At 39.0% G+C, this 13389-nt stretch overlaps 1 protein-coding gene across 2 annotated transcripts in view; it reads right to left on the bottom strand.

Moving 5' to 3' along the window:
* Positions 1 to 13389, bottom strand: part of mapk8b (mitogen-activated protein kinase 8b) — a 45273-nt gene that overhangs the window by 8441 nt on the left and 23443 nt on the right. The window contains exons 6-8 of one of the 2 annotated variants that reach the window (XM_034859970.1): positions 8729 to 8894; positions 6879 to 6950; positions 1529 to 1711 (exon numbers count right to left, since the gene is read on the bottom strand). In XM_034859970.1, coding sequence (XP_034715861.1) covers positions 1529 to 1711; positions 6879 to 6950; positions 8729 to 8894 — 421 coding nt within the window. Of the gene's footprint in view, positions 1 to 1528; positions 1712 to 5861; positions 5934 to 6878; positions 6951 to 8728; positions 8895 to 13389 lie in introns of both variants that reach the window. The other variant, XM_034859969.1, reaches the window with a different exon arrangement.

Here is a 13389-nt window from a genome sequence, read left to right as displayed (position 1 = left end):
ATACTTGGACACACACCTTCCAAAGAGTTCCACTTTTGTCTCATCGGTCCACAGAATGTTGTCCCAAAAGTCTTGGGAATCATCAAGATGTGTTGTTTAGAAATTGAGACGAGCTTTGATGTTCTTTTTGATGTTCTTTATGTGGCTAGAGAAATTGAACTCAGGTGGGGACAACCACAGTTATAGTATGTTTTAACAAGGGGGGGGCAATCACTTTTTCACACAGGGCCATGATGGTTAGGATTTTTTTTTCACCTTTAATAATAAACACCTTCATTTACAATTGCATTCTGTGTTTACTTGTGTTGTCCTTGACTATTGTTTAAATTGGTTTGATGTTCTGAAACACTTAAGTGTGACAAACATGCAAAGGAACAGGAAATGAGGAAGGGGGCAAACACTTTTTCACACCACTGTATGTCAACTTGTACTCAGTACTATTTCAAAATTGTTTTTCAAATACTATAAAACTGAATAAGACACCCCAAAATGAGTGAAAGTAGAGATTTGTACTTGCTAAAGAGTGTTGTGGGGAATCAATAATGTTATTTTGGGTAGGTAAAAAGAACATTGATAAAGGAAAACAAGTCAACAGTTGGGTAAAACTAATCCTTCAATTACAAAAGTAGCCATTTTAAATGTGCTTGGCAATGTTGGGTGACGTCACTTCTTGTTTACGTTCAAAGTATTGTCAAACAAAAAGGAGGCTAGCTCGCCCCTCCCGTCTCCTCATCTCCCCCCTCCCCCTTCGTCCTTCACACTAACCCCCCAACCCCCACCCCAAAATCCTTCTTGTCGGTTATTGGCTGGAACACTCTTTGAGGTGCAGGTTGGCGCAGTGTGTTTTTGTTGCCGTGTGATGAGCCTGGGCTGTCTACAGAGACTGCGTTTAGAACACCTTTAAAAGTCCCCTGTGTTAAATTCTACATTAGCAAAAAAAAAAAAAAAAAAAAAACAGCTTTAAAAATAAGTCTTCTATTCAAATGTCATGCTGTAAAGCTCAAGCATATTGTGGCATAACACTGAAAGGCTGTGCAATTAGCCAAAAGTATAAGCCATCTAATAATTTTGGCTACTAATGATCCCAAAAAAAGGAAAAAAAAAAAAAAAAGATTATTTTGCACATTACATTTTGCAAGTAAACTCTATACTAGAGCAAAAGTATTGATGGGAATTTTCACAGTTCAAGGCGTTTTCACTGTTGATTTGTTCAACTGTCTCACAATTTTTTAAGTTTAATAATTGCAACATTTCATCAAAAGACAATGAGTAGTCATGTTAAATAAAAGCGATTTCATTGTTGACCAAAATAGTCAAGCAGCACTTAATAACCTTGGGATGTGATCAAACATTTAACAAATGGTTCCCCTTCCAGCTGGACAATTACACCTCAACAAGAGGAAACCAAAAAATGGTTACCAGGCATTAAATACATAACCTCGCGCTGTTTTTTGTGTGCTTTCGGTAAGTCTTTTCAAGATGACATCATGGGCATTAAGATTAAGACAACAGAAGCTTTTTTTTTTACCTTTCAGTTTGTTGTGTTCAGAGTCTGCAGGGAACAGGACGTCAGGGAAGAGCTTCTCGAAGCTGTAGCCAGCATACCGTGGCCTGTTCTCCACGTAGGTCCTCACCGACTGGTTGAGCTTCATCAGGAACTCCTGAGACGGGGTCCCCAGCTGCTCGATCACCTTGTTCCACTGGTCGATATCTTAAGGTTGGCAGGTGTTAAGTAAAAAGCACTGGGCTGGGTTTGGACAAACGGAGTGGCCATTCCAAGGTTGGGGTGGGTCATTTTGAACTGATGAATATATAGGGGAAAAAAGGAAAATCCCGCACTCTGCTTTTGCTTATAGCTAAGGCTGGAAAAACTCAGATATTATATTGACATTGATATTTGCCAGGTTAGAGCTGGGCAATACATCGATATTGTGATATGAGACTAGATATTGTCTTAGATTTTGGATATTGTAATATCGTAATATGGTTTGAAAGGCTGCATTATAGTAAAGTGATGTAATTTTCTGAACTTACCAGACTGTTGTAACTGTTCTATTATTTGCTTTTACCCACTTAGTCATTATATCCACATTACTCATGGGTCTTTATCAAAAATCTCATTGTGTACATATTTTGTGAAAACACCATTAACACTACAATATTGTTGCTATAACAATATTGAGGTATTTGGTCAAAAATATCCTGATATCTGATTTTCTCCACATTGCCCAGCCCTAAGCTAGATATAGCCTTATGTTTGATGACAATATGACCGCCTGACGGCCGACACAGTCTATGTGAATTAGGGTTGGGCAATATATCTATGTTATATCAACATCGATATAAAGGGATAGATATTGTCTTTGATTTTCTATAACGTAATATGATAAATGTAGTCTATCCCTGGTTTTAAAGGCTATATTACAGTAAAGTGATGTCCTTTTCTGAACCTATCAGAGCAGGTGCTGTTCTATTATGGTGCTGTTCTTAGTCATTATATGCCCATAATTAATTAAAAGTCATTGTGTTAATATTTTGTAAAAACACCAATTGTCCACCCTACAATATCGCTGCAATATCAACATTAAGATGTATATACTGTGATTTTCCTTTTTATTCCCAAGTTTGTGGTATTTATTCAACGCATCTGATTCTGCACAACTGATAAATAATAAAAGGAGTTTCTGGAGTTTCTACTGTCTGTACTGGGTCTTTTTTTATCTTGGAAGTGTTCCTGAAATAGTTTCAGAACTGCAACTGTATATATTAGGAAGGTTTGCTGAAAGGCTGTTTAGTATTGGCAGTTTTTCTTATGAAGAAAAGGTCATAACAGATTAAAATTCCATTCAAACCTTCGGAAATGAGTCTGGAGGGATGGAGTGGGGTACAAACACCATGAACTATGTTAAGTGAGACAGGTGATGCCCACCTGGAAACATATATGCCACTATTTTTTCTTGCGCCCCCCCCCCCCCCCCCAGATTTGGTCCTGTCAGAAGGTAAATAGAGAGAGCCAAGTATATTGTTCATACCAAAAGTGTGACTGTATAAATCATAGCGGCCATTTGATGGAAACGCGCCTAATCATGATTATTTTTTGTGACATTTCAAAGGAAGGGTCAACAGGAAACAGGATTAGTAAATGATTAGTAAATGGCTAACAGGTTTCATTTAGAGACCTGCTACTATTTCAAGCTAGCTTTAGTTTCATTAGTTTTGTTCAGAAAGTATTTCACTAGAGTTATTCTAACAACCTGAAATGGGACAGTGTTATGTTAGTAAGTTAAATGCTTCTCTAAGAATAATTTAATTTATTTGTGTTCAGCTGCCATCTCTGTCAGTGGCATGTCTCTTTTACATAGTCTATACCAACAAAGTCCCACTTTCGGCAATAGTGCAACAATTATCAAGCTAATGCTATATTAACCTTAGCTAACCAAAGTCAACCGGCATACTGCATTGTTAAGTGACTAGTTATATATTCTTAAGTGACATTGTTAAGTGTTCGCTTATTGATGCAGTTATAAATCAGTGATCGCGCACAAAATGTTTTTCTTAATATTAATACACACAACAATGCTGCAAAGCAGCAACAGCCAACTGATGATGTTGAGAAACATAAATATAGAATCCATGCAGCATACTCTAGGGCCTCTTTTTTTTGGGGAACATTTTAACTTGTCATAGTAGGAAAAGCACAATTAAAATCAACAACCTTAACGATGGCTATCAAGTGTCCCAGTAAGCTATTTCAGCGAGTCAGCGTGCACAACACTAGGGCCTCTCCTAAGTGAAAAGCATCCACCATTAATGGCTTCGAACACACCTGTGCTTTTCCTACAATGACCTATAAACATGTCTGCCGTAACAAAAGGTCAATTAACACAGAACCAAGTAGGAACAAAAAAAATAAGTTGCCTCGGTTTTAGCAAAACATGCAACTTAACAACCAACTGTAACTGCAGAATAAGGCGCCTACATAATGTTAAAAATGTGCAGTGGGGCTCAAACGTTTGGGCATTCCAGGTAAAAATTAGTATTAATGTGCCAAAAAAGAAGCTTCTTAGCCAAAAAAAAAGATGGAAAAATCTCCAAAAGGCATCAAATGACAAATTAGACATTTGTATGATATGTCACAACAATTTATATTTTATTTCCATCATTAAGCTTTCAAAATAACAGAAAACAAAAAAATGCTGTCTGCAAACTTTTGGGCACCCTGCAGAGTTAATACCTTGTACTGCCCCCTTTGGCAAGTATCCCCACTTGGAGACGCTTCTTGTAGCCAGCCAAGAGTCTTTCAATTCTGGTTTGAGGTATCTTCGCCCATTCTTCCTTCCAACAGTCTTCCAGTTCTTTGAGATTTCTAGGTCTGTCACGCACTGCTCTTTGAGGGTCTATCCATAGATTTTCATTTATTTTGAGGTCAGGAGATTGTGAAGGCCATGGCAAAACCTTCAGTTAACGCTTCTTGATGTAATCCACTGTGAATTTTGAGGTGTTTTAGGATCATTATCCATCCAAATTTTTTTGAATCAATTTTTCCTTCAAGTCGTAAAATGTTCCCTGTGCCTCTGGATGCAATACAATCCCAGAGCATGATTGATCCCCCCCCCCCCCATGCTTAACAGTTGGACAGAGGTTCTCTTCATTAAATTTTGTGTCCTTTTCCCCCCCACAATAAATCAGACTTGTCTATATGTTCATTTGCGAACTTCAAACGCTGATTTTTGTGTTGAGGACGTAGTAGAGGTATTCTTCTGATGATTCTTCCGTGAAGATCATATTTGTACAAGTATCTCTTTATAGTGGAAAGGTGTGGCACAACTACAGTGTCTGCCAGGTCTTCCTGGATGGATCGTGCAGTCAAACGTGGGTTTGGACTTGCTTTTCTCACAATCCTGCAAGCTGTTCTGTCTGATATTTTTCTTGGTCTTCCAGATCTGCTTTAACTGCCACTGTTCCTGATGACTGCCATTTCTTAATTACATTACAAACAGAGAATATTGGCATCTGAAAACGCTTTGCTATCTTCTTATAGCCTTTTCCTGCTTTGTGAGCTTCAACTATTTTCAGTTTCAGTTTTCTAGACAGCTGCATAGAAGAAGCCATGGTGCTGATTGTTGGGGCAAGTTCAGATGAGTCTGGGCATTTAAAACCTTAAGATTGACATCACCTGGTCTTTCCAGACAATAATTGAGAACAATCCATGACACTGTCAGGTCTCGGCTTTCCAAAGGGGGCGGTGCATGCTAGAAACTTTGCAGTGTGCCCAAACTTTTGCAGCCTCTTTTTTTTGTTTTTTTGTTATTTTGAAAGTGTAAATGATGGAAATAAAATCTAACTTTTGTGACATATCATACAAATGTCTAATCTGTCATTTTATGCCGTTTGGAGATTTTTACTTTTGTAGCTTCTTGATGCACAATAATACAAATTTTTACCTGGGGTGCACAAACTTTTGAGCCCCACTATACTCACATTGTCGTCATTAATGTAAAAATTAAAAAAGGATAAAAAATGCAGAATAGACCATTTCCATTTGTTTACATAGTAGAGCAGGGAAACCACAGGTGTATTTAATTAACCAAGGCATGGTGCTTGTTCATTAGTGTTATTGATTACACCTGTGCCTTACCCGCTCTGCCGTGAAAAAAGTCTGTTCCCCTTCAACACAGTCACTGAGAGAAAGGAATGTTGACTCTGAATAGGATGACTCATCAAATATCACTCTTCAAAACACGCAGTGGCTTGGCAGGTTTTCCCCACTGAGTGGAAAAGATATGAACAAGATGTCAGACAAGAGGATGAGAGACAAGATGGCATTTTGGGGTTTGGATGGAAGTTCAACTTAAGGATACGATCAGTGCCTGGAAACAACACACTACCCCGGACCATTTCCGCCATGATGCATCCAACAGACCAGACATCAACTGAAAAATGAAATGACAACCACCAAATTAGCATGCAGGACTAACAAAAAACACCTAAAAACATGGGGGGGGAATAAATAACATGAAAATAAAAACACAATGTGGTGCCAAGTGATGTGTGTGATACATGACAAAAATGAGTTGCATGCAGTTAAGCGCACTCTCGAACCTGGGTCAGCGTCCCACAAAGCTGAGCAAAATCATGACTCATTATTCTTCTGGCTTGCATAACCTGTCCATAACAAGCTTCTGTTAAAACTACACACACACGTGCTGAAAACCATTTCTTCTTCAGGTTCCCTGAATCATAAGCTTTTGAAGTGAGACACTGACTGTCAAGGTCTTCAGAAACTTTTTGTTGTTGTTGCAGAAATGCATTTTAACACCCTCAGGGTCCTCACTGCCATTCATGTTGCGTTAAACTAAAATATTCTGATCCATTAAGCCAGAAGTAATCATTGGTTTAAGCTTCTTTTTTTTCTCATATCACAAATATTTTCCTGACAGAACAACCATGTATTCAGTATTATGTTGTGGAGCAAAACCAAACAACTTATTGTTCTGTGTGACTGCTTCTATGGCATAAACAAAGACATTTGGGAAGCAGTTTGAGGATAGACGAGGGTATTTTAATGCAGTTTAGTTCTGGGCTATGGAAGACCAAGCTATTAAATTCTATTTCGGGCTCTTCAGGGGACTGTCATGGTGCTTGAGGTGAGTGGGGAGGGAGAGAGGGATAAGTTGTGTGTGCTTGTGTGTCTGTTAGAAGAACAGGTGGGTGGTTGCAAGTCAAGGTGTCAGGCAGATCTGAGAAATAGAATCTATAGTTGCTCACAGGATATGATCTCCGTGCGATCCATTTGACAAAAAAAAAAATGGTTTGAAGAGACGAAAGATGTTTTGTGTGCTGAGTTTTGAACACCGCTGCAAGCAGCTCAAGGATACAATCCCTTCCTGGAAAAAGGATTTTGTGGCGAACCATTTCTGCCATAATGCAGCCCACAGCCCAAATATCCACTACACATGTGCAGCGTAGAAGGAGGGAGAAGAGAATAAGCAAAGAAATGCAACAAGTCAGCAGGAAAAAAAAAAAATCACATAAAAGGAGAGAGTATTAGCATTAACAAGCATTTTAATCTCAGAGTTCTCTCAAAATCAAAAAAAAATAAATAGTGAGATTTGTTAACTCACTATTACGCATCTGGCGTTATACCTAAAAATGTAACTAGCTACTGGAGCCCAATTCACGTCTCTATCACAAAAAATCTTTTCACAAAACATTTTTTGTAAATAAACTCTTTACCTCACTTGCCAACATTTAGATGGAAAGCTTGATACCACTCTCCTGTCTGGACGTTAAATAAGAAGCTAGAACCAGGACACAGCTTAGCATAAAGCCTGGTAACAGGAATAAACAGCATGGCTCTGTCCAAAGGTAGAATAATGTGCCAACAAGCTCCGCCAGAGCTAACTCATCCAGGCTACATCTATTTCACTACTCCATTTTAAGAGTTTAATTTTAGCTCAATTAGAAGAACTAATCTTGGTCTTTGTTAACAAGTCTTAAAACGCATATCACATGGGCCATCGCGTACACTGGGCATCTGCATGCTATTGCATACAGAAAGCAGATTTTCTGAGCTACTCTGCGATTGAAAATCATGGATGTGGCAAAACGTAAACCCAGGGATTGCTTTACCGACGACGAGCTGGAACTGTTGCTGAAAGGTATAAAATCCTAGCAAACCAATATAACTGACTGATGTGCATCACTGTTTCCAAAGGTATACATTTAAAAAATAAAGACAGACAGCCAACCATGTTATGAGTGTTGGTGTTGCATAGTTTGTCCACCAGAGGGCGCTTTACAATGTCCCTGTTGGAAACACTGAACTTTTTTTTGGTTTTTGTTCAAAGAACTTTAAGTGTCATATTTCAAGTTTGTATTTTTGTACATTTTATTTATGAGAACTTTTTAGAACTTCAATATATTTTGATGTTCATCTGTTCTGTTGTGACAATAATACAAACTATTATATTATTTCAGTGCAAACTCAGGAATAGCTACAAAAAAACTAATGTTAAGGAAATCTGTTTATGTTTTGTTACACATTTCTGGATTAAAAAAGGCAATGTATTGGCATAGTGGTCTTAAAAATCCTTAATCGGTCAGGCTCAACCTTACATGTTAAATTTCCTGGAGTCCTCCAACACATAACCCTAAAGAAACAAGATATAACGTGTTAATTATTGAGCTTTAGAGGTGCTGATTTTGTAGAGTCTAACAAAAAGATAAGAGAGTGGTATCAATCTTCCAACTCATGGCAAATAAGCATATTTCTCAAAATGTTGAACTATTCCTTTAAGATCGTGTTGCAGAAACTGTGATACGTTCCAAGCAAGAGCACTCAGTGAAACTACTGGAGCATGCACAAGTGCCTGTATTCATACTGGCATTTTTAAGCCAGGCTGTGTGCAGCTCAAGACAGGCAACCTCTTAATAAAACATCAAACGCATGCTAAAGCCCTGCTGGAAACTGGAGTCCCCCGGACAGGAAGTTTCCCACAAAGCACCAATGCCCAACATGCCAACCCACCAACCCCCCCGAGTGTGACCTTAGTAGGAACAGAGGAAGAGTGTGTGCTGGAGTGTGTGTGTGTGTGTGTTTTTAAGGGAGGTACTGTTGAAAATCATCCTGGGGGGGGGGGGGAGCAGGTCCATGCAGAAGGCCAGGCAGCAGCTCACTAGCTCCTTATTGGCCATTTGCTGTTAAAAGCTGCTTTCCTCCACTCACCGTTGGCCTGGTAACCCATGCCCAGGATGACCTCAGGGGCGCGGTAGTAGCGGGTGACCACGTAGGGCGTCATGAGGAGTCCAGTGGCGGCTGTCCTGGCCAGGCCGAAGTCCAGGATCTTCAGTGTGCAGTCGGACTTCACCACGATGTTGCTGGGCTTAAGGTCCTGTACAGAAAACACAGCGCCGTGAGAGTCTGCCTGCATTCGCAAAGTTTTTTACCAAATACATCAATGTCGATATTGCGACAGCATTGTAGACTATTGGTGCTTTTCACAAAATATTAACCCAATCACAGTTTAGCTAAATAATCATCAACAATGTGGATACAATGACTAAGTGCATAAAGGTAAGTAATAGAGCAGCTAGAACAGTCTGCTTAGTTCAGGAGTTGCATCACTTTGCTGTAATGTAGCCTTTAAAACCACAAATAGACAACACTTTAAGACAACATCTAGCCTTATATATCAGTTTAATATAGCTAATTGCCTCAACCGTGTGTCAGCTGTCAGCCGGTCCAGCAAAAGAGCAGGTATTTCAAAGAACACAACAGGACATCACACAAATGCTGTTTCTGTGACACTACAACCACCGCACAACCCTGCAACCACAACCTTTTTTTGGACTTAAAGCAGCCTTTTGAAGCCCGATTGAGACCGAGGTACAGTTGTGATATGATGTGGCAAATGGTGGCGTAATTTCTTTCTTTTACCTTTCTTTTCGTTAGGAAAACAATCTTTCCATTTCAGCACAATGCACCAGAGATATAAAGGAAAACAACAAATTCAACTTGTAAAAAGTATTTTTTTGTGTGTGTGCAGGAACTAAAATTCTATAAATGGGAAAGACGGAAATTGGTGTTGTTTTCTTCCAGGAGAAACCATAATTAATTCTCGTACAGTATTTAAAAAAAAAGGGCAGAAGAGAGGACAATAAACACAAAGCTTTGGTTTTCTTTGGTGAAACTCAGTAAAGTGCAGTGATTTCATATCTTTGCTGCATTATATTAAGAAAAGTGTCATGTTGACTAGATGATGCTTACAGGAAGACCACCAAGAAATATGGCATGCACTGAGCTCTGACTCTAATTGTCTCCGATGGTCTCCTTTGCTGAATGATAAACACAAAGAGCTTTGGAAGTAGTTTGACTTGCAGATCAAATATTTCCCCTAATTCTGAAGGTAATCCTGACAAACTAAACTGGCATTGTACAAAAGTCATAACAAGACTCTGAGCCTGGGGCTATGATTTACTGATGGCCGTCTGCCTGTCAATTTATTACAACAACTCATCAGCCAAAAGAGTTGGGTAGACTGGTTGGTATTCAGCATGATTTACATAGCAACACAATTGGATACTTCAACTGTTATTTCATAGCAATTACTTTTTGGCTGTGTAATGATCACTTCCTGGTTTGGGCAATTATGCACTACTATACCACCTGTCATCAAAGTGCCAAAAATGCCCAGAGGGTAGCTCACTAGCAGGCAATGCCACACTAACTTCAGGAAATCTTAAAAGCATTACAGGTAGAAAGTCCTCCCTTCTTGTCAATGAATTTCGGCCAGATGTCACTCTTTACAGCCGGATGTCATTCTTTACAGCCAGATGTCTGGTACCTTGCACTTTCTTTGTGATGGCATTCTAAACTCCAATGGATTTATAAGGACTATGGTTAACTGCTCCTTAGATCTCTGCAGGGTAAATCCAGACAGCTAAATAGACTATCTGTTCAATTTTAGTTTTTAGACCCTCCTTTGCACGCTGTGGAGGAGGGTCTGGCAATGCAAGACTACCCTTACTCTAAACAATGAGCTATCCCCTTAAACACTCGAGATCAACGACTAACCTCAACCAATCGGGCTGCTAAGCAGTCAGTGTCTTACCGAGAAGACCAAGTGGGATTCACATCAAACGCATAGGGAAAATGTATCCCAGAGGGGCTGCTTAGCAACTCTGATTGTCTTGAAAGGGACCAAAGAGCTCTCATCGTGGAGACAAAGCCCACAAGAACAACGGAGCAGAATCTTTGGCGATCCATGACTCATGTTGCATCTGTTCACCTCATGAAAGCTGTGCGTGCTGATGCGAGCCGGGCTGGTTTGCTACGCCTCTGGCTCAATTAGTTCTGGCTGGCAGAGCAGGAGGAGCTCGGCCAATCTGCTGCTGCGTGTTTTACTGAGGGTGTTCGACAGAGTGTGTGTGTGTGTGTTTGACTACTTGTGTATGTGAACATACAAAGGGATCCTTTATATATTTCTGCTGGTGCATGCGTGCATGCATGTGTGTGCGTGCATGTATGTGTGTGTGAGAGAGCCTGTGTCTAGTGTTTGAACAAGCACCTGTCAGTATACGTGCAGTATGTGTGTGTTTTACTGCAGCCTGAACATCATATCCGCTGCCTAACAACCTGTTTTTGTTTGGCTGTGTATTCTGGTGATTTTATAAATGACTGTATCAAGTGTCAAGGAATGCAAAGTAAATGAGACTGAGGAGGAATACTGCAACATTAATAGAAATAAACTTCTTCACTTTTTTTTCTGAGAGCTAGCTGAGAAGGGCGATACTACTCTTAATGTCTGTACAGTAAATATGAGGCTACTACCAGCAGCCAGTTAGCTTAGTTCAGCATAAAGCTAGCATGGTTCTGTCTGAGGGTAAACAAAATCTGCTAACCTTTTTATCATAATTGCGCTTATTAACTGTTGAAAACACTTACAGTACACAATCGCATGCAGATTTTTAGGCAGTGTGTGTTGTACACATCGTGCTGCTCTGCATCATCCAGACAACAAAAAGACTGCCTGGAGAAGCCAATCCTTCGTTTGTTGTTGTCATGCGAACTGCGATTGGCTCGGCTGTTTCATGATGTATGAAACCGGCTAAACGTGTATTTATTAATCACCACGGACCTCCAACCCTCCTCCATGAACCAAAATAGGAGGTGTGCTTGGATAGGGCCATGGTTTTCTGAGCCCGAGAACTGCCGCTTTGAACTTGTGTTGCGCGTAGGGCTGGGACGGTATGGATGCTTTTCTACCACGGTTAAAAAGCAAGAAATTCCCGCTGTAGTGTGGTATACTGCAACCCCTTTACGAGAGTAGCGCAAGTTAGAGTGAAAATGGCAGGGTGCCTTAAGTGAGAGACGTCAGTGTAGGGCTGGGCCTTATTTCAATATTGTACCAGGTAGCTAACAGTGTGCAGATCGTGTGTGTGAAGTGAAAAGCGCAATTGTTCACGGAGTTGTTCACAAGGTAAAACGCTTGGAGTAATGTACCTAGGAGAATATAGCAGATATAGAACCCACGGAAGAGCCTTTTGAGATTGTTTGTTTTGGATCTCCATTACCTTCAGCATAAGCTAAAAGCTATTCTTCCTGGGTTCCTAATAAAATCAATAATTAAATCTTACAGTTAACGCAATTAATACAAGAAATAAAATAAAAGACACTACTCCAAATAGATCAATCTATTTTAAGAAATAAGATAAAACAAGCCCTATAACAAACTCATTTGATATTAAATATTTAATTCCTTTGAAGTAAATATGTCTTAAGTGCTTTTTTAAAACCAAACTGAGTTGTTTTTTCTAGTCTTTGGGAGAGAGTTCCATTCACACATTGCTCTGTACCTGACTGAACGTTGAATTGATTTAGTTTTCACTTTGGATAAAATAAAACTGCCTCCTACTGCATGCCTCGTTAGATAATGAAGTGTATCAATACTAAAGGATAGTTTTGTATATAAAGTAAAGATGTTTTGTTTGTAATAATATTATGTAAAAAAAAAAAACATAAGCGAATGCACAAATCTATTTTTAACTTTAAACCATGAGTCTTTCATGCATTTTATCAACATTTGATCTAAATTGTTATTTAAAAAATAAGACTGAATCTGTTCATAAACAATTATTTCCAATATTTTACGGAGAATTGGTAATAAGCTTATTGGTCTATTTGATTCAGAGAAAGGCATTTTCTTATTCTTTGGTATTGGCACAACTTTACATATCTTCCATGCTTGCAGACATATATTTTTCATAAAACAACTATTAATTACAATAGCAATAGTAGGAGCAATGATTGTAATTATTGGCTTAAGCAACTTATATTCAAGATAGTCCACTCCAGGTGGTTTGTTTTTACAATTCATCAGAAGTAATCCAACTTTAGAAACACTGACATTCTTAAATTTAAAGCTACACGTTTTATCTTCGATGATATAATTTATCAATGTTTTTGACAAATCTGTCTTGTGTAGCTGTGTAATATTTTTATGATTATTTATTTTATTTATTAAATAATCATTGAGATAATTTGCTATAACACTTGGTTTAGTAAGAAAATCACCTTCGTTTTCGAAATAGGCTGGAGTTGATTTATTTCCTCTTAATATATTGTTCAATGTTTTCCATAAGATAGATAGATAGATAGATAACTTTATTGTCATTACACATGTACAAGTACAAGGCAACGAAATACCGTTCGGAGCATGCCTCCGGGCCGCTGCTAATACAAGCGCCGCCACACGCACTCCCTGAAAAACGACAAATGCAGACAGCAACATAGTACAATACAAACATCAAAATGTAATGCACAAGACAACACACAGTTCATGTGGACACATGAAGGAATTTTTTGAGGTGGCATTGAGAGGGTGAGAG

The sequence above is a fragment of the Etheostoma cragini genome, chromosome 21, assembly GCF_013103735.1.
Source record: "Etheostoma cragini isolate CJK2018 chromosome 21, CSU_Ecrag_1.0, whole genome shotgun sequence".
NCBI lineage: Eukaryota > Metazoa > Chordata > Actinopteri > Perciformes > Percidae > Etheostoma > Etheostoma cragini.
The sequence above is the reverse complement of the archived record's forward strand: the minus strand, read 5'-3'. Positions and strand labels throughout refer to the sequence as shown.